Consider the following 22,019-nt stretch of genomic DNA (forward strand, 5'->3'; position numbering starts at 1 on the left):
TCGTGACTCCCCAGATACTGAAGCAGTCCATGTCCAAATGCAGCAAGACCTGGACAATATCCAGGCTTCAGCTAATAAGTGGCAAGTAACATTCACGCCACACAAGTGCCAGGCAATGACCATCTCCAACAAGAGAGAACCTAGCCATTGTCCCTTCCTGTTCAATGGCGTTACCATCACTGAATCCCCCACTATCAACATCCTGGTGGTTACTATTGACCAGAGACAAAACTATAAATACAAATCATATAAATACTATGGCTACAAGAGCAGGTCAGAGGCTAGGAATCCTGCAACCAGTAAATCACCACCTGACTCCACAAAGCCTGTCCATCATCTACAAGGCAGGAGTGTGATAAAATACTCTCCATTTGCCTAGATGAGTACAGCTCCAACAAGGCTCTAGAAGCTTGACACAATCCAGGACGAAGCAGCTTGCTTGATTGGCACCACACCCACAAACATTCAATCCCTCCCCCACCAACGCACAGTAGCAGCAGTGTGTACCATCTAGTGGATGCACTGCAGAAACTCACCAAGGCTCCTTAGGCAGCACCTTCCAAACCAACGACCACTACCATCTAGAAGGACATGGGCAGGAGAGCAAGATCGAGCCGGAGGACCAGTGACACCTTACAGAGATGGTGGCAGGCCAGATGCTCCATGCCCCAAATGATGGGGCCGCGGGCAGAAAAGTCAGCACTCATGGCCCAAACGAATCCCCTGGTGGGGTTTCTGACCCTCTCCATGGGTCTACCAGTGTCATTCCTGTTCATTTCTGAAATTCAATGGATGCATCTGAGGGTGCCGCCTCCATTTTGAAGCACCCTCATCTCTCCTTTCAACACCTACCTCTCCCAGAGCGTCTGGCAGCCTTCCAACGCTGTGGCCCCTTTGAATGGGCCTGCACCCTCAGGAACTTGCCCACCATCCTTAATTGGATGGTGGACATGGAGGCAACCAATTAGGCAGCTGCCTCCTGGAATATTTCACCAGAGTGCACACTGTAGGCCAGTGTGGGGTTGGGAGCTGTAAATGGTCCAGCTCGGGTTCTTCCCCGATTGAGCAGGAAGGTGAAACAAACTCACTTTAGTGATACCGTGAATATGGTGAGTTATGTTCCAAACATTCTGTCAGAAAGCTGCATAAAAATAATAAAGAAGTTTGCTGAGTACTGGGGCTGTCAGCACAGGTGCCAGATTAGTCTCAGATGCCTCATCAGAATGGCTATTCTGCATGTTTGAATCTAGTCACTGAGGAAATTTCCACTCTAGAGGATCTGAGTAAATCTTGATCCTGACTTCACCTGGAACCCTCTCCCTAACAGCATTGAGAAGGCACCTTCACCACACATGCAGTGGCTCAAAAAGGTGACTCAGCACACCTTCTCAAGGGCAACTAGGAATGGGCAGTAAAGATTAGCATCATCAGTGAACCTGACTTGACTTTACAAGTAGAGTATCCGCGGAAGTCGATTTTCCAGCTGGAGTCATGGGTAACATCAGCCGTGGGAGCCCTGGACGATTTTCTCTCGCTTAACTTTTATGCTTTTATTCGTTCATGGGACGTGGGCATCGCTGGCTGGGCCAGCATTTATTGCCCATCCCTAATTGCCCTTGAGAAAGTGGCAGTGAGCAGCCACCTTGAACCGCTGCAGCCCATGCGGTTTAGGTACACACACGGTGCAGTTGAGGAGGGAGTTCTGGTCTCGCTCACTGTTTTTACCTCAGCCCCTGATCGAACCCTCCATTATACTCTAGTGCTCCATCCACAGGGCTGGCTGAGATCGAGCCAGACATGCCCAGTGAGGCCAGGCGAGTTTGAATGTTGCTTCATGCTGGAATCCAAATTGTGGTCATCAGGGTTGGGAATCCAGTCTTAAGTGAAACCATGGCACGATTCCCTACCATTGAGTTTAAACTAAATGTTGTAAATCTACACCCAAATTATTTTTATAATATTGATGCAATGCCAGCCTTCAGAGAGTGATCTTTCAGTTCAATGAGCTACTGATCTGTTTGTGCTTATTACACCACAGCTTGTTTTGACTGAGAGGTTGAAGGTGTCTTAATACAGTACAACAATATATTGAATAGATCTGTGGGGTTAATCAATATAATGCGGTAATGACTGAAATCCAGACAAGTGCTCTTTTCTCCCTTAACAATAAAATCCATGAAAAAAAGGTGGGTGGGTAAATATTGCAATTTGTAGTTAAGATCCTGAGAGTGGTTTTTAAAGTTAACACAAGAAATAGGAGCAGGTGTCAGCCATTTGGCCCCTCAGGACTGCTCCACCAGTCAATAAGATGATGGCTGATGTGATGTGGCCTTAACTCCACTTTCCTGCCAGCCCCCCTCCCTCATAGCCCTTGACCCCCTTGTCAGTCAAAACTGTCTAACTCCGCCTTGAATATATTCAGTGACCGGCGCCGCCTCCACTGCTTGCTGTTGGAGAGAATTCCAAAGACTAATGACCCTACCAAAGAGGAAATTCCTCCTTATCTCTGTCTTAAATGGGCGATCCCTTGTTTGAATCTGTGCGCCCTAGTTCTAGGTTCCCCCACAAGGGGGAACATCTTTCAGCATCTACCCTGTCGAGACCCCTTCAAATCTTAATCGTTTCAAAGGCTGAATGTCTTTTCACTTGAAACAACTGAGTCACTGTAGGTTTTTTGAAACAACTTCAGTGTTGGGAGGTTGTCCCCCATCTCTTCCCCGGTCTTTCTAACCTGGCCTACCCTAATTTGAAAGGGGTCCCTGTGGTTTATAGCACTTGACGGCCTATTGGAAAAATGTGTTTAAAGCTCTCATTGGTCGCAGTTGTTTACTTGGCCCTATGAAGGGAGCCCTGTCACCTGAGCCTGATGCAACTTCGCTTAAATTAAGTTGTCGGGACCCACCTGAGTTTTAATTTTTTTTTCGCTGTTCACAAACTGATGTGGTAATCCATACATCATAATCAACAATCTTGCCTGGAAAGGTGGGATCAGCAACCTGAGTTGCCCTCTTTAAGTTACTCTGTGTACACAGCCGTGCAAGGAATAATTAAAAGGGCCTTTGACTTGAATAAATTACCTACGCACCCCAAGAAAAAAATTAAAGGCTTCGTTAAACCCCCGCAGACCTATCAGTCACAGTGAAAACAATGCTGCAGGTGCTCGCCAGTGAGATTATCTTGTTCTGTTTTTGTTCTTGTCAATCTGACGGAAAGCCCGTACGATTTATTTGCTTCTTTCTCTCTCTCTCTCTCTTTCTGTGCGGCTTTTGTGCCACTGCCAAACCCCTTCCACCCCCTGCAGAACGAGCTGCTGGTCTCTGCTGTCGCTTGGTGGTCCCTTGCCACAAGGGTATGCCAAGGCTTGCTGACCTCTCTGTGAAAACCAAAGACGTGTGGGAAATTCCCCGTGAATCTCTGCAGTTAATCAAGAGGCTTGGAAATGGGCAGTTTGGGGAAGTCTGGATGGGTATGAAACTAGAACGATTTTGTACCTCCTCCCAGGCACCTGGGGGGGGGGGGGGGGGGGGCGGGGGGGGAGGTCTGGTGTAAACAAGGAGTGATGGAAGGCAGAAGGAGTTCACTGTGCGCATTAGGTCGACTCCAATCGTAAGTGTGGTTAATAAATTCACTCAAAAGTACCTGGAGTTTCGTGCAGTCCATTGGCTATTTGCAAGGATCCAGTCATGGTTACCAATTCCACTAAATCCAGGAAAACACGGTCTCGATTGAAAATGATTCTAGAAGAGTGAAAAGTGTGTCTTTGGTCACTTCCTTTCCAAAGAAAAAGAACGGAAAGAAACATTTTGACAGTCTAGAACTACTGGAATCGGACAATGAGCTGCACTTTTGACACTTCACCTTCCATCCTCATGACTGCATGCGCTTCATTGAATTGTAAACCCTGTTCCCATTGCATCTATTCTCCGTAGAGTCAGCTGATGGTTTGTGCTATAACTTAACAACGTGTTGTACAAACATGATACCGCAAACTGTGGGATTAGCTAAAGATTCTTGGGAAATTTTACGGGATTCCCTAATCTTGGAGAAAAAGCTTGGTCAGGGATGTTTCGCCGACGTGTGGTATGGTAAGGTGCTCAGAAGCTTTCTTCTATAATCTTAAGGTGTGTTTCGAAATTCATTCGAACGTTGAAAAACAGAAAGCGGCCCCCAATAACCAAGAGGTGTCCGGAATACTGGGCAGTTATTGGTAACGTGTCGTCGGCAGCGCTTTATTGTTTAATTGATCTTTTAATGTGGAACATGTGCGTCATATGTCAAAGGGCAGTAGTTATAGGGAACACTGTTCTAAATCAAATAAAACCCATTCTCAAATAGATGCCAACTTCCTTGAATAGGAATCCAGAAGCATAACTTAATTTTGAGCTGGGCCTTTCGAGGGTGATGTCAGGAAACGCTTCCCCACACCCACACCTCCTCCCACCCCCCCGCCCCCCCCCGCCAAAACACACACACACACACACACCCCACCCACCCTACACCATTGGAAATCTCAAACTCTCTCGCCCGAAACGCTGCTGAGGCCGGGCATCAGTTGAAAATGTCAACACTGAGATTGACAGATTGTCATTCTGTAAAGGTATTAAAGGGATACAGAGGAAAGGGAGTTGAGGCACCTGTCGTCATCATCATCTCCTGGAATGGCAAAGCCGGCTTGAAGGGCTGAATGATCTGCTCTTGCTCCTGTTCCTTTGACCTTTGCTGGGCTGAGCATTGGAGGAAATTTAAGGTTTCAAACTGGTGCTGGGATTTTTCGCTGCTGCCAATCTAGGCACGCATTTGTTTTGATGCGTTGGTGAACTATGTAGCATCCTGAGACCACCTGCAGCCACCAGCTCCGCACGGCGTACTTCCATCCCAACCCGGCCGCTCAGGAAAGCCTTGTGTTTTGCAGTTATGAAGATGGTTAGCCTGTGCAAATACACACATGTCCGAGGCAACATGGAGAGGAATTTCCCAGACATTTCCACCCCCCCCCCCCCCCCAAATTAATCTGAGAATCGAAAGTAAAAGCAAAATACTGCAGATGCTGGAAATCTGAGATAAAAAATAGAAAATGTTGGATAAACTCAGCAGGCCTGGCAGCATCTGTGGAGAGAGAAACAGAGTTAGCGTTTTTGAGACCCTATGACTGTTCAAGCTCTTAAGAAGAGTCCTACGTACTTGAAACATTAACTCTGTTTCTCTCTCCATGGACGCTGCCAGGACTGCTGAGTTTTTCCAGCATTTTCTGTTTTCATAAACTGAGAGTCACCTTGTTTCTCATCTCAGTTTCAGGTGGTCAGGGCGTGTATATATTCAAATGCACAACGTGTCGCTAATTGTATGGGACTGGCTGGATGGGCCACTTCTCCTGTCAGTCATTTTTCATCTGAAGGGCCCAGCCTGAAGCTACCCCCTACGAGAGCTGCCAATGTAGCCGGGGGAAACCAATCCCGATATCAAACTGGCCCGTGCTACACCACGGGCTCTAGAGTCTGAATGTTGCCTCCAGACATTTGATGGTGTAAGCAGCAGTCTCATTCTCTTTGCTGAACCACAGAACAAAGGGTATCTGAATAGTAGCATGTAATAGATAATAATACCTCAGTTAGATCATTGCTCGCTATGCTAAACTCGGGGAATTCAAGCCAAGTTTATACAGCGCGGCCTCACAATTTAACCATTTAAGCCCCAATATCGTTCTGGTGAATCTGTGCTGTGTATACCTGATGAGGTCAAATTTTCCTCATTTATGAAAATGTTTTCCTCTTTCTGTGCATATTACACAGCATTGTAGAACCAAGAGGCCATTCAATCACTTGTACATGTTATATGCATTGGAACAGGCAAGTTAACACTTCACTTCCCCTACACAAAATGGAATGGAGCCTAATCTTTCAGCCCCAGTTATGTACTTAATGGCCCAGCTATATCCAAACACTTCAAGCTAACTTGGAACTTCATACTTTATTTAAAGTTTCAAAATTGGGTGCTTATGGGTTGGTATCATCAAAGTTGCATCATGTGATCAGCATGTCATTTAACAGCATGTCACATTGGCTTAACATGGCATCTAAATCAGTTTTACTGCCAAACCTAAAATGACTTTCATAAACTACTGTAAGTCTGGCTCAGATATTGCATGTGTTTGCATCAGTTGGATAAGTTAAAGCTACAGGCATGTAAAGTCTGGCTGAAAAATTCCTCTTAAAACCAATGTGTTAGCAACATAGCTGGCTGCTCCCCTATCTCACAGATCTCGAAACTAACCAGGGCGGTTATGATCTTAGCAGTTCTTGCTTTTGTTACCTTTCTGTCATTTCATTTCTTTTAATCGTTTTAAATTTATGTATATTGAACCTTTTTATGCTTTGGATGAAGGTACTTGGAATGGAACCACTAAAGTGGCCGTGAAGACTCTGAAACCAGGCACCATGTCTCCAGAGTCCTTCCTTGAAGAAGCTCAGATCATGAAGAAATTGAGACATGACAAATTGGTTCAGCTTTACGCTGTGGTCTCTGAAGAGCCTATCTACATCGTCACCGAGTACATGAGTAAAGGTAGAATAATCACCTTGTCATTTTATACTGAAGTTAACGTTTTTAGTGTATATAGTTATTTTTATTCACTGCTGCATAATTGTTAGGAGAAACAAGAGGGTAGCCTCGGACAGTCGGACAGAGAGCTTTCACTCCCACTCAATAGCATGAGGGACTTCTTAAACGCAAAGAGTTTGCATTCCAGTGAAGTGACCGCTTGGTTCCTCCGTTTTCTGTCACACAATCGGACTCAGTTAATTGGAATTAGAAAGGAAATGTGCACCACGGCTGTTAATGAGCAACAATGCTACTCATCTGGGACAGGTTATATTTCTAATGTGAGGCACCCTTTGACCATTGCAGGTTTTTTTGCAAAGCAATTATTTGAGGAAAATTGCATCAGCCGAGAGGCGAAATGTTTTGAAACCACAAAGCTGGATCTCACAGTTGGAGAGGAGAATGATATATGTTGCCAAGGTTTGATCTAAAGGTGGTCCCTTCTAACCTAGTCACAATATACCAGGGAGTTTAAAAGCCAGCCACAGTCACAGAATGAGACAAATGTGAAATCCTGTTCTAGCATGGACTAAATGGGCCGAATGACCCTCTTTCTGTGCCATAAATAAATGACTCTGTCCGCGGGCAAACTTGCTTAAAGAAGGAACAAAGCTGAGTATTTCAAACTTATTCTATTTTGAGGAATTGGTTGGGTTAATATCCAAGATAAATATGTATGAAATTGCTGTTAGATCTTTGCTTATTCTTTCTGTGTAATAAGTTTGTTAGTTTACTAAGTTTGCCAGGATACTGAACTACTTTTTGAAGGCACAAGAAAGGTTCCACAGAGAGACAGGATAGTCACATAGCTAAAGGAATTTGCAGCAAAGGTTCTGTTTGTTATTCTGACCTCTCTATAACGGCCTGTGATGATATTCTGGTGGCTGCATATGTGAGATAACATACTAAAGTGGAAATATTTCAAATAAGAGGGGAAAGGAAATCCAAAAAGCATATATGGTATCCTTTTTATATATGGGAATTGCTGTTTGAGTGGGAATTGACTTCCTTCCTGACACTCAGTGCTAATCAACTGGATCACCAAAATCAGCTTATTCAGGACAACTGAGATTTTTGACTTGGAGTGAAAAAATTTAGTATTCAGTGGACTAAGGATGCTGTCCCTTAATCCCACAATGAGAGACAATCTCTGACTGACCTGCCACATGGGGTCTCAATGTTACCTAGATACCCATTGGATGGGTTATCAGTAGACTACCTTACATCGGAACAAAGGTGTGGTACTCCTCTCCAAAGTGGACAAAATTATCTTCTATTTAAAAAGAGAACCTGTTATTGGAGAGGGTAGAAGAAGAAATTGATTTTTTCCTTTAAGATTCCTGGATGAGGTGAGAGTGACTTCCCTTGACATCAAGGCAGTATTTGACTGAGTGTGGCATCAAGGAGCCCTGGCACAACTGGAGTCAATAGGAATTGGGAAAACTTTCTGCTGGTTGAAGTCATACCTAGAACAAAGGAAGATGGTGGTGTTGTTGGAGGCCAATTATCTCAGCTCCAGGATATCACTGCAGGAGTTCCCCAGGGTAGTGTCCTCAGCCCAACCATCTTCAGTTGCTTCATCAATGACCTTCCTTCCATCATAAGGTCAGAAGTGGGGATTCTCGCTGATGATTGCACAATGTTCAGCACCATTCGCAACTCTTCAGATACTGAAGCAGTCCATGTCCAAATGCAGCAAGACCTGGACAATACCCAGGGTTGGGCTGACAAGTGGCAAGTAACATTCGTGCCACACAAGTACCTGGCAATGACCATCTCCAACAAGAGAGAATCTAACAATCATCCCTTGACATTCAATGGCATTACCATTGCTGAATTCCCCACTATCAACGTCCTGTGGGCTACCATGGACCAGAAACTGAACTGGACTAGCCATATAAACACTGGTTTCAAGAACAGGTCAAAGGCTAGGAATCCTGTGGCGAGCAACTCACCTCCTAATTCCCCAAAGCCTGTCCACCGTCTACAAAGTACAAAGCAGTAGTGTGATGGAATACTCCGCGCTTGCCTGGATGAGTGCAGCTCCAACAACACTCAAGAAGCTTGACACCTTCCAGAACAAAGCAGCCCGCTTGAGTGGCACGCCTTCCACAAATGTTCATTGCCTCCACCACTGACTAACAGTGGCAGCAGTGTGCACCATCTACAAGATGCACAGCAGAAACTCACCAAAGCTCCTAAGACAGCACCTTCCAAACCCACGACCACTACCATCTAGAAGGACAAGGACAACAGACACACGGGAATACCACCACCTGAAACTCCCCCCAAGTCACTCACCATCCTGACTTGGAAATATATCGCTGTTCCTTCACTGCCGCTGGGTCAAAATCCTGGAACTCCCTTCCTAACAGCACTGTGGGTGTACCTACACTACATGGACTGCAGCGGTTCAAGAAGGCAGCTCACCACCACCTCCTCAAGGCCTAGCCAGCGATGCGCACATCCTGTAAATGAATAAAAAATAAATTGAATAAATAAAATTACAGAGTCTTAATGCTGTTTTTGAATCTGTTGTGAATCTGCAATACAATGTGGCCCATAGTTTGGCATTCCCACTCGGAAATAACTCAGCGAGGCTGCCTTGAGATATTAAATGATAGGGAGGGATTGGATTTCAAGGATTTTGCATCTGTTGATAGCTGAGTTGTGTAATTTCTGCATTCCAACCTGACACTAACTCGTAGCTTGTTGTAGTTCTCATCTTGTTCTGGGAGATAAGGTCAAGGTTTGGGCAAAAGCAAGTAAAAAGACGTGCCTCCCTTTGGTCTCCTCTCTGGAGCAAATGGAGCAAACACAGTGTGATCTGGTTAAACTAACAAATGATCCACTGGAGAAGAAGGGTAAGCAGTGAATTACGCATATTTACGTCAAAATTACAGCACAGAACCAGCTCATGCAGCCAACCTGCCTGCTCCACACGAACCTCCTCCCCGGGTTTCATCTAACTAATGAAGATAAGATGAATGTAGCTCCTGGTACTACCGGATACACAGGAAAAAGATCTTGGGAGTACTTCTAGAGTTCATTGAAAAGATCAATCTGGCATGTGCTGAAGTAAACAAGGTTCTGGAGCACATAGTCAGCGATAGAGCAAAGGCCCAATGGGTGACGCTGAGCTTGTGTAAAGCATTCATTTAACCTGAAACAAATACAAAAATAGCTGGAAAGACTCAGCAGGTCTGACAGCATCTGTGGAGAGGAACACAGTTAACATTTCGAGTCCGTGTGACTCTTCATCAAAGCTAAGGAATATAGAAATGAGGTGGAATATAAGCTGGTTGAGGGGGGTGGGACAGGTAGAGGGTCAGTGATAGGTGGAGGCAAAGAAGAGATTGCCAAAGGACAAAGAGGTGTTGATGGTGGTGATATTAGCTGAGGGATGTGCTACTGGTGACATTAAGGGTAGAAAGCAGGACGAGCAAGTGACAGCCCAGTGGGGGTGGGGTGGGGGGAAGGGATTGAAATAGACTAAAAGGTAGAGATAGAACAATGGATAGAAATACATTTAAAAAATAATGGAAATAGGTGGGAAAAGAAAAATTTATATATTTTTAAAAAATTTATAAATTATTAGAAAAGGGGGAGATCGGAAAGTGGGTAGAGATGGAGGAGAGATTTCATGATCTGAAGTTGTTGAACTCAATGTTAAGTCCGGAAGGCTGTAAAGCGCCTAGTCGGAAGATGAGGTGCTGTTCCTCCAGTTTGCGTTGAGCTTCACTGGAACATTGCAGCAGACCAAGGACGGACATGTGGGCATGAGAGAAGGGTGGTGTGTTGAAATGGCAAGCGACCGGGAGGTCTGGGTCATGCTGCGGACAGACCGAAGGTGTAGAGGAAACCGCGTTGGGAGCACCGAATGCAGTAGACTAAATTGAGGGAAGTCAAGTGAAGTGCTGCTTCACTTGAAAGGAGTGTTTGGGGCCTTGGATGGTGAGGAGGGGGGAAGTAAAGGGGCAGGTGTTGTACCTTCAGTTGCATGGGAAGGTGCCATGGGAGGGGATTGAGGTGTAGGGGGTGATGGAGGAGTGGACCAGCGTGTCCCGGAGGGAACAATCCCTGTGGAATGCCGCCGGGGGGGGTGAAAGGAAGATGTGTTTGGTGATGGCATCATGCTGGAGTTGGTGGAAATGGCAGAGGATGATCCTTTGAATACAGAGGCTGGTGGGTTGATAAGTGAGGACAAGGGGGACCCTACCATGATTCTGGGAAGGAGAGGAAGGTGTGAGGGCGGATGCGCGGTAGATGGGCCGGACATGGTTGAGGGCCCTGTCAACCACCGTGGGTGGAAAATCTCAGTTAAGGAAGAAGGAAGACATGTCAGAAGAACTGTTTTGGATAGTGGCATCATCAGAACAGATGCGACGGAGGCGAAGGAACTGAGAGAATGGGATGGAGTCCTTACACGAAGCGGGGGTGTGAGGAGCTGTAGTCGAGGTAGCTGTGGGAGTCGGTAGGCTTGTAATGAATATTGGTGGACAGTTTATCACCAGAAATTGAGACAGAGAGGTCAAGGAAGGAAGGGAAGTGTCCGTGATGGACCACGTGAAAATGATGGAGGGGTGGAAATTGGAAGCAAAATTAATAAATTTTTCCAGGTCCAGGTGACAGCATGAAGCAGCACCGAAGCAATCATTGATGTATCAGAGAAAGAGTTGTGGGAGGGGTCCTGAGTAGGACTGGAACAAGGAATGTTCCACATACCCCATGAAGAGACAGGCATAACTGGGGCCCATGAGGGTACCCATAGCCACACCTTTTATTTGGGGGAAGTGAGACGAGTTTAAGGAGAAATTGTTCAGTGAGAGAACAAGTTCAGCCAGACGGAGGAGAGTAGTGGTGGATGGGGATTGTTCGGGCCTCTGTTCGAGGAAGAAGCGGAGAGCACTCAGACCATCCTGGTGGGGGATGGAGGTGTAGAGGGAATGGAGGTCCATGGTGAAGAGGAGGCAGTTGAGGCCAGGGAACTAGAATTTGTTGATATGATGTAGGGTGTCAGAGGGATCGCGGATGTAGGTGGGAAGAGACTGGACAAGGAGAGAGAACAGAGTCAAGATAGCAAGAAATGAGTTCCGTGTGGCAGGAACAGGCTGACACGACTGGTCTGCTGGGACAGTCCTGTTTGTGGATTTTGAGGAGGAGGTAGAAGCGGGCCGTCTGAGGTTGGGAGACTGAGGTTGGATGCTGTGGAGGGAAGATCTCCAGAGGAGATGAGGTCAGTGACAGTCCTGGAAACAATGGCTTGATGTTCAGTGGTGGGGTCATGGTCCAGGGGGAGATAGGAGGAAGTGTCTGCAAGTTGACGTTCAGCCTCTGCGAGGTAGAGGTCAGTGCGCCAGACAACGACAGCAGCACCCTTGTCAGCAAGTTTGATGACAAAGTCAGGGTTGGACCTGAGAGAACAGAGTGCAGCAAGTTCAGAAAGAAACAGGTTAGAATGGGTGAGAGGACGAGAGAAATTGAGACGACTGATGTCACACCGACAGTTCTCAATGAAAAGATCAAGAGAAGGTAAGAATCCAGAGGGAGGGGTCCAGGTGGAGGGAGAATATTGGAGGTGGGTAAAAGGATCCGTTGAACGGGGAGAGGTATTCTGCCCAAAGAAGAGAACTTGGAGATGAAGGCGGTGGAAGAAGAGTTCAGCATCATGCCGAGTCCGAAATTCATTGAGATGAGGGCGTAAGAGTATGAAACTAAGTCCTTTGCTGAGCACTGAACGTTCAGCATCAGAGAGGGGAAGGTCAGGAGGTATGGTGAGTACACGGCCGGGGCTGGGATTGGAAGACAGGATGGGGACAGAGAGACAGGCAGGGATGGAGGGTCCTGGATGGGTGTTGGTGTCGATGAGTTCTTGGAGCTTGCGTTCCTTTGCACCTGAAAGAAAGAGACAAAGTTTCTTGTTGAGGCGTCGGATGAGACAAAGAATAAAATGAAACAGGGGGCATGGACAGCTTAGAGATGGGGTGAGTTGGTACTGCTGGAGGGAGAGGTTGAGTGTGTTCACATGGTGGCGCATGGCATTGAGTGCAGATCTTAGGATGCGATGAGAACAGCAGTCCGAGGAGCGTTGTATGTCCCGGAGATACCTGTAATCCTGAGTGGGTTCGAAACATGAGGGATGGAATTTCAGTTGAAATCCACGTGGGGTAAGCCGGAGATGGAGACAGTCACCGAGGAAGGAAATATGGCTGTGAAAGCGGGTTTTAGTAAATACCTTGTCAAACACCAGGAGAGAAATGGAAAGCAATGAAGGTGAACAGGGCAAAAGAGACAAGCGGAAATCCTGTCAGAGAGAAGAGCAGTACTTTTTCAAGATAGGCATTCCTGGAAGAGAAGTGGCAGTCAATTAAACACTAAGATAAAAGCAAAATATTGCGGATGCTGGAAATCTGAAACAAAAACAAAAATAATAATTTAACCTGTCCTGGAATATAGTATAGAACTCCCATCACCGTGTCACCCTGGCTTTGAAGAGGTATCAGAGGCTGACAATTAAACAGCCACTAGTGTTTAGGCACCCACAATGTTGAGCGATGAAGGAAGCTTGAGGTACTGGCGGAAGAAAGATTTAGAAGAGACCTTATTAAAGTCCAAGAGATTTAGGGTTGCCAAACCTCTGAGATTAGCCTAGAGTCTCCAGGAATTGAAGATCAGTCTCCAGGACATTGCTGTGTGCGATCTGGGAGAAAAGTCATAGGGACGTTTAAAAAAAAATTGTTTTCTTAATTTTCTGTGAACATTTCTGTTTACCTGATATAAAAATATTGAAAATGGTAAAAAAAAAAAGCTGTTTGTCTGAGGCTCAAGTATCATCCAATCGCATAATGAGCCTTTTTATTTTCCAATTAGCATAGAAAGGCAGCACATTACACAAATGGATGTGTTAGCCGACTGAGGCCGTGGCATGGGGGCAAGTCATGTGGTAAAGCCTCCAGGAATATACTTAATCACAGTTGGCAACCCTATAGAGATTGTAGGAAGTCATAGGCTAACAAGAAGGAGACAAGAGGTGGTAGTTTCCATTCAATTCAATGAAATGTGGAATATATCCTGCCAAATGGCCTTCTCCACATAACCCAGCACATTCTTCCTTTTCCGATCACAGTCTAATTCCCTTTTGAATGCCCTGATTGAACCTGCCTCCACCACAATCTCGGGCAGTGCATTCCAGACCTGAACCACCCGCTGTGTGAAGCTCTTTCTCCCACCACTTGCTTCTTTTGCCAATTACTTTAAATCCCTCACCCTCAATCATTTCACGAGTGGGAATATTTTCTCCCTATCCGCTCTGTCTAGACCTCTCAGGATTTTGAATATTTCCATCAAATCTCTCCTCAGCTACCTTTTCTCCAAGGAAAACAGACCTAACTCCTCCAATTACTGAAGTCCCTCATCCCTGAAACCATTCTTGTGACTCTTTTCTGCATACTCCAATCCTTCACAACCTTCCTAAAGTGCGATGCCCAGAACTGTACACAATACTCCAGCTGATGTATAAATAATGTCTTAAACAACTTCAACATAACCTCCTTGCTCTTGTCCTCTATGCCTCTATTAATTAAGCCTAGGGTACTGTATGCTTTATTAACTGCACTCTCAACCTGTCCTGCCACATACAGTGACTTACGCACATAGATACCTGCATCCTGTACCCTTTCTCGCATATTGTCTCTCCATGTTCTTCCTATCAAATTGAGTCACTTCATATTTCTCTGCTTTGAACTTCACCTGCCATCTATCTTCCAATTCCACCAACTTGTCCATTTGAAATTCTACACTATCCTCCTCCTCCGTTCACAATGCTTCCAAATTTTGTATTATCTGCAAATTTTGAAACTGTGCCCTATACGCCAAGGTCTAACTTATTAATATATATCAAGAAAAGTAAGGGTCCCAGCACTAACCCTTGGGAACTCCACTATAAACCTTTCTCCAGCCCGATAAGCCTCCATTAACCACTACTGTTTCCTGTCACTCAGCCAATTCTGCATCCATGTTGCTACTGTCACTTTTATTCCATGAGCTATAACTTTACTCACAAGTATGTTGTGTGGCACTGTATCGAACACCTTTTGGAAGTCCATGTGCAAATATCAACAGCATTGCCCTCATTAACCCTCTCTGTTACCGCTTCAAAAAAACTCCCACAAGTTAAACATGATTTTCCCTTAAGAAATCCATGCTAACAGAAAGGGAACCCTATGTGGCAAGATTTAGCTGGGAATCTGATCAACCGAGGAGTGGCGATATGATCTTTAATGGCAAGTACGCCTGTAGAAAAGAGCATAAACAACAAATGTAAATCTAAATTTCTAGATTGGACAGCAGGACTATTGAATATAAAACCACAAAGCTAGGTTGAATTTGGAACTTGTGTAAGATGTTGGTTAGGCCACAGTTGGAGCATTTATTATCTGCACACCTCGCTTATAGGAGCGACTATTGGGGCGGCAAAGATTCGCTAGAATGATGCATGAAGAAACCTGGACAGATTGGGGCTTTCATTCTGGAGAAGTAAAAATGAAAGGTAGATCTAATGAGGTTCCAGATTTTGAACAATGTGACTAGGGTAAATAGTAAAAAAAAAAATTGTTGGTTTAGATTATCACTAGAGGAATGAAGGGAAGGAGGTCTCATGATGCACTGGGTAGCTTCCCTGCCTCTGAGTCAGAAGCTTCAGGTTCAAGGACTTCCCACTTCAGGACTTGATGGTCAGTAAAGGTGCATTCGTAACGCAGCCAAACAGGTTGGGGGGGGGAGGGGTGCAGAGGTGCTGGGCTGGACAGTGTGGATCAGATTGGTCCCAACAGCATGGGGTTCGATCACTAATCCAGCTGGAGTGGATTTGGGACCTACCTCCTTGTCCTATCCGTGGTGGAGGTTGGGGCATACTAGGTTGGACTGCCTTTGGACAGAAAACTCGAAGATGAAGAAGAAGAATAATGAAGGGAGGAATTTGAATAACCACATGCCCAAATGAATATCTATGTGCAGAAGCTTTTGAGCTGAGTGTGCACAATTTCTTATGCGTTTCCACAGGCCACGTTCCACTTTGGGAGCAGGCAACTTACAAATTTACGCTGGTGCATCATTTGAAAGGAGAATAATTAGGCAATTGGCTAAGATCCATAAAGGATTTGGGGGAAAGGGAAGGGAAATTGGATTAGTGTGGGTAGCCACAGTTGAAGAGCTATTGTTCTCATTTCTGTGATTTTTAATAATTCTAAGGGATACAGATCAACTGACGTCTAATAAATTGAGGTAATCTCAAACTCTTGACCAGGGGCAATGGATTCAAGCTGAGAAGAGAGCAAATGAACAGAGTTTAATTTAACTACTCTACACAAAAGATGGAGAATGTGTGGAATCAACTGTCCAAGAAGGTCGTGGAAGTGAATAGTGTCAACAGGTTCAAGGAGAAGCTGTATATTTGTTCTTGTACTAAAAGAACACCATCCGGGTATAAGAAATTGTGGCTTAAATCTTGGACAAGGCGAGATTAACCTCAATGTACTTCATTCTAGTCTTACGCAATTCTGTAATAAAAACACAAAGTGCTGGAAAAGCTCAGCAGGTCTGGCAGCAACTGTGGAGAGAGGAACAGAGTTAACATTTTGAGTCCATATGACTGTCCTTTGGAAGAAGAGTCATATTGGACTTAAAACGTTAACTCTTTCTCGCTCCACGGTTGCCGCCAGACCTGAGTTTTTCCAATGCTTTGTTTTTATTTCAGATCTCCAGCATCTGCAGCGTTTTACCTTTATGTTCTTGTGCAGTCCTGTGTTCATTTGTGTGAAATGAGGCTTAGGTGAAACGCTACCCTTAGTGAAGCCAAAGAACCATTTCTTATTTCATAAAAGTGAGACAACCTGATTGTTCAGGCAGAGTTAATGCCAATTATATGCATGGAATCTGCTGAGTGGATTGTTTCTGCTGCTTTTGCAAACATTGAGCCACGCTACCCCATCAGGTAGCAAATCTAGCCCATCACTGGAATAGTACAGAACAAAGCTTTAATGGATCTAACAAGACTCTAACACAATATATCCATTGGATAAAGTGGGCATAGGTCATTTCCCAGCATCATTACCACTCACCCACCCTTCTGCAAATTAAAAGGAAAGCTGTATGATAAAGTTTGAATGTATTGTCAAGGCTGCGAGGAAATACTTCCCAAAGGTTAAAGCAAATAGCTACGAGCAAATGGCACAGAGACCCTGCACATTAAATAATCCATTTCATTGCTCTCAAATGGCAGTACTTAAGCACTTAAGGTGGATATCTACACAATGCTGCCATAAGCAGTTTTATAAGGTCACTGGCGAGCCTTGCAAATCTGTCAAAGCAAGTAACTCATTGATTAGTTTGGCTCATCTTTGACGACTGAAGCGGAGGACTGAGTTTCTCTTTGTCTCTTCTGTATTGTCCCTCTTTACACAATAGATCCATCACTGTGTTTCCTTCAGCAGCTGACCTGAATTGCCTTTTTCATCCAGCTTTTATTGATTTTATCTCCTGTTCGACAGTGCTGGTCCTCCCAGCATCGCCACCTTTGCCCTTGTTTTAAAAACAGGCGTGACTGCAGGGCATCTCTTGTGACTTAGACTTACAGAACCCCTCGCACATCATAGACACTGCTTTGAGACCACTGACGCCACACAACATGTTGATGCTCTGTGAGGCAACTTAAGGCACGGGCTCAAGAGGACTAGATCTCCATGACGATGACCCGTCCTGTCAACTGGAAGGCAAGGAGATCCCTCACTCGGAGGGGAGGGTAATCAGAGGGACATCTCACAAGGGCTCACCTCGAGAACCTTGAGACATTCAGAGCACAAGTGGGATCGACCGCATTACTAAGAGTCTTGCAGCTGGGAACTGGCACACGCCCAAGGGTGAAAATTAAAGATATATGTTTGCCATCCCGTTGAGTGGAAGAGGGATTGCTGGTCGCGTGAGGAAGTGAAATTATGTTCCTCCACCACACTCCCTTCAAAGGGAAAATAGCAAATACCAAATGACACACGATAGCTGAGATTGCAGCAGCCCAGTAAAGCCATTAAATCCGCATGCATGCGATAAGAAGGTGCACTAAGCATATTTTAAAATAAATGAAAGGAGTGACCGGCCCTAATGTGCAAAGTGAACATGAGTGATACGTTTTATGGACCTTTGCGGTAGTGTGCCGGGTAATTGTGTTAATCTGAGTGAAAGAAAAACTGAGAAGCCTCCAGTTCAGAATGAGCAGAGTTTGCTGAAACTGCAGACAGATTCTTCTACTTATCCTTCCTGGCGAAAGTGCCTCCCAGCCGGAGTGTTTTTGATCCGTCTTTGTTTTACAATCCTGGTGCTTTCCTCCCACCTAAACTGTGATGATTGGCTGGGCAGTGTTGCTCCTGCCCAGCCTCACTGCCTTTCCCATTGTTGAAGGCAGCCAGTGCATCTGTTTTTTTTTTCTTAAACCGAACACCAACATCAGTGAAGCTCATTATACAGGAGAAAAGGTGCTGGAGTTGAAGCAGGAAGTGTAACTGGGGCTGTGGATAAAACAAAACAAACATAGACACCGGGTGCTGAATTTTCACCATCGTGATGGGAAGCCGGAGCTAGATCTGCTTTTGGGTCAGAAACGCACCTCCAGTGGGGAAGTGATTAAAGTTCACATTTCTGCAGCCATGAGTCCTTATTTGATATGAGGACGGGTTTCCTGTCCCCCTTGGAGACAGTGGGGGTGGAGGCGAAGGCCAGTCAGATGAAGTGTGGGTCTAATTTAAACGCCCCTTGGCAGCCATCACTGAGGCTGCTGGTTGTCCTGAGGGAGAGATCTGCAGTTTGTGCCAAAGCCTCCCCCTGCACCAGTGGGAAACAAGATGTTGCGGGGGAGCAGGAGGCTTGGCACCCAGGCCAGGGCAGGCCCTTGCTTCATTGATGCCAACCTGGATTTAATGCTGGAGACTGTGAAGGAGAGGAGGGTGGTTCTCTTCCCAGAGAGTGGCAGGAGGAGGCCACCTTGTCATGCAGCAGGGGCACCTCCCTGTTCAGCATAACCCTCCCTCCACCTCTTTTACCTCTGGCTCCTCCCACAGGAACATGGGATTTAGGAGCAAGCGTAGGCCATTTGGCCCTTCAATTCTGCTCCACCATTCAGTAAGATCATGGCTATTCTGGTGGTTGTCTCAACTCCATTTTGTCATCTGCCCCCCAAAACCCTTGACTCCCATGTCTATCAAAAATCTGTCTAACTCAGCCTTGATGGTCAGAGGCTAGATATCCTGCGGTGAGTAACTCACCTCCTGACTCCCCAAAGCCTGTCCACCATCTACAAGGCACAAGTCAGGAGTGTGATGGAATACTCCCCACTTGCCTGGATGAATGAATGCACCTACTGAAGAAGCTTAACACTGTCCAGGACAAAGCAGTGTGCTTGACTGGCACCACATCCACAAACATTCACTCCCTTTACCGACACACAGTAGCAGCAGTGTGTACCCTCTACAAGATGCACTGCAGCAACTCACCAAGGCTCCTTATTTAGCACCTTCCAAACCCACGACCACTACCCCCTAGAAGGACAAGAGCAGCAGATAAATGGGAACAACACCACCTGGAAGTTCTCCTCCAAGTCACTCACCACCCTGACTTGGAAATATATCACTGTTGCTGGGTCAAAATCCTGGAACTCCCTCCCTAACAGCACTGTGGATGTACCTACACCACATGGACTGCAGCGGTTCAAGAAGGCAGCTCACCACCACCTTCTCAAGGGCAATTAGGGATGAGCAATAAATATTGGCTCAGCCAACGAAGCCTGCATCCTGCAAATGAATATTTTTTAAAAATTACATGATTTTTTTTTTAAATTCATTGTTGGGCTGTGTGTGTGGCACTAGCCAGGATGTCATATGTTGCTCATCCGGGTGATAATGATACTTTTTTTTAGAAACACAAAATTCGTTATTCAACATTATACTTTCCTTATCAAACACATTATGTTCAAATATAGAATTAGTCACGGAATTAAAGGCACCGCTATTCCCAGAATAAAAATTGCTTTGACTGACTTAAACAGGGGGAAATTGCTGGCCTTCATAATATATTGTTTGTAAAACTGCGAATCTTGCACCAAGGACGACAGGATATCTGTTACTTCGGTACAATATTCAGCGCTGCACAATTGATGAGAGTATCCATGGTTCCCAATACTCAGCCTCCATAAGGAGCACCAATTAGTCTTTCATTGTATAAAAGTGCAACAAGTTGAAATCTGAAAACTTCAAGAACGTCTCTGAATTATAAGGATGTATTTTCTTTTGTAGTTCAATTTTTTTTTTTGCAGCAACCAGGCATAAACCTTTGAAGTTTATCCAGCAGGGGCCCATCACATTTGTGCCATCGTTTTGCCAGGACAATTGAAAACAAATCCCTCTGTTACTAGCCCTCTTGTTTTTAATGCTGCACAGTATTATTGGTCCAGCAATGTGTCATAGACACTAACCAGCAATGCTGTCGTTTTAATTTCTCAAGGGACAAAAAGCACTTAGCTTCCATTTTGCAACTTAGCAAAACAAGACAACCTACATTTTTTGCATGATGTGGTTTGAAAATCGCGTAAAATAAAGATATGTTCTTGCCTTTGACACATTTGTCACCAGTGTAACTCTAGTATTGATGCTCCTCAACAATAATATCATAATATTGTAAACCCTACTGACATAAAGATTGCTGCCTCTAGCCTTCTTGCTGATTCTGTCACGATTGTAAATGCGCTGAGCAGAGATTGTTGCTTGAGTGACCATATTTCAATTTTTTTTCACACTCAGGGTGGGGCAATGAACAAATTTGAGAAAGATGAGCTTGGGCACAGCATTAAACATGAATTTCAAAAAGAAAAGGCTGACTTATGAATAAACAACTTGCTGAGCTAAAGAAAAAACACTAAATTGATTATTTATTACTCTTTTTAAAATTAAGACGACCATTAGAGTGTGAAAGGGTAAACATGTGTGTATCCAGCTCACTCCCAATCTCACAGCCGTCAATTACTCACCCTCACCCCTGTGAGAGTGGGTGAGAGTGCCTTTCGGTGTGTTGGGGGTGAGAGTGAATGAGAACACTGAGGCTGAGCTACACACACACACACACACACACCCTCCCCCTCTCTCCTCCTCTCTCTCCCTTGCGCCCACGCGTGACCCCTCACTCTCTTCCCCCCTCTCTCTCGCGCGCCCATGCATGATCGATTTCTCTCTCTCTCTCTCCCCCTCTCTCACCCTTACCTTCTCCCTCTCTCTCATGCACGCGTGCATACACTTGCTCACCCTCTTTCACTCACTCACCCCCCGTAGCCCCCATGGGAGAGGAACAAGCTGCGATTGGAGGAGTCATCCCCTGCAGAAGTTTTCAAACTCACTGACCTGTCTCGCCGGCAGTTTTAACACATGCTCGGGGGGGTGGGGGGGGTGGTGCCAGATGGAGCCTGCAGGCCATGGGTTGGACAAGCCTGGTGTAGAGTGAATCCAGGCTGCTCCTTTCTTTCAGTGGATTTTGCACAATGTGCGTATAAGTTTTGAAGCACATTTGATGTAAAGAGGCTGCATGAGAATCAAAATGGGGCAACACTCTAATCGCATTGCATTGATTCTTAGCCCTTATAGTTTTAAATGAAAGAAAATGGTACAATGTCGTATAAAAAGGCTCCAGGCCTCAGACTACTTACTGGGAATGCCCATAGTCTACCTTTAAATTTTGAATACATCCATCATGAATGGGCAAGATCAAACTCCTGTTCCTGATGTGAAAGGATAATTTGTTAGTTCACTAAAGATTAGTCTCTATCAAAAGTAGTAAAACGCATTTCTGGTAATAATGCATGCTGCTTATGAGAGAGGCAGAAATTAACAATAGCAAAAACTGGGGCAAAAAATGTTATACTGCTTCTGAATTGCAAGTTCAAACTCTGTCACGTATTCAGCAAAATCATACCTTTTTACAGTCTCTATATCCTTTCCTTCATTCTTCGAATCCTTAGGCCCAATTTTAACCCATTCTGTGCCATAGTCCTTTTCAGTTCATTTTAAGCTGGGTAATAAATTCCTTATATTTGCAAGGAGGTGATTGAGGTGCAGGCTGTGAGAATTCTGCTCCATCATATTGGTTGCTTGGCCCGGTCACAACAACTTCACTAGCTTTAGCACCTTTTAGCCTATACTGCTGAAAATCAGTGGACTCAGCAGTGATCAGGAATTGAACCAGGCACAATCTGGCTCTGTGTCTCAGTACCACATCAGATGGTGCAAATACCCACTGAACCCATCAAGGGGGCATTAACTCCTTTCCATTTCAGTGCAGAAATTTGATGTTAAGTCACATGTCATAGAGTGGATTCTTTATTTTACCACTGT

At 45.2% G+C, this 22,019-nt stretch overlaps 1 protein-coding gene across 7 annotated transcripts in view; it reads left to right on the forward strand.

Annotated features, from left to right (window-relative positions):
* The window catches only part of LOC121277929 (tyrosine-protein kinase Fyn), a 298,435-nt gene that overhangs the window by 255,319 nt on the left and 21,097 nt on the right, over positions 1-22,019 (forward strand). For 5 of the 7 annotated variants that reach the window (XM_041187793.1, XM_041187792.1, XM_041187796.1 and 2 more), the window contains exons 8-9: positions 3,302-3,466; positions 6,382-6,561. In XM_041187793.1, coding sequence (XP_041043727.1) covers positions 3,302-3,466; positions 6,382-6,561 — 345 coding nt within the window. Of the gene's footprint in view, positions 1-3,301; positions 3,467-3,929; positions 4,086-6,381; positions 6,562-22,019 lie in introns of all 7 variants that reach the window. The other 2 variants (XM_041187799.1, XM_041187797.1) reach the window with 2 other exon arrangements.

The sequence above is a fragment of the Carcharodon carcharias genome, chromosome 5 (genome assembly GCF_017639515.1).
Source record: "Carcharodon carcharias isolate sCarCar2 chromosome 5, sCarCar2.pri, whole genome shotgun sequence".
NCBI lineage: Eukaryota > Metazoa > Chordata > Chondrichthyes > Lamniformes > Lamnidae > Carcharodon > Carcharodon carcharias.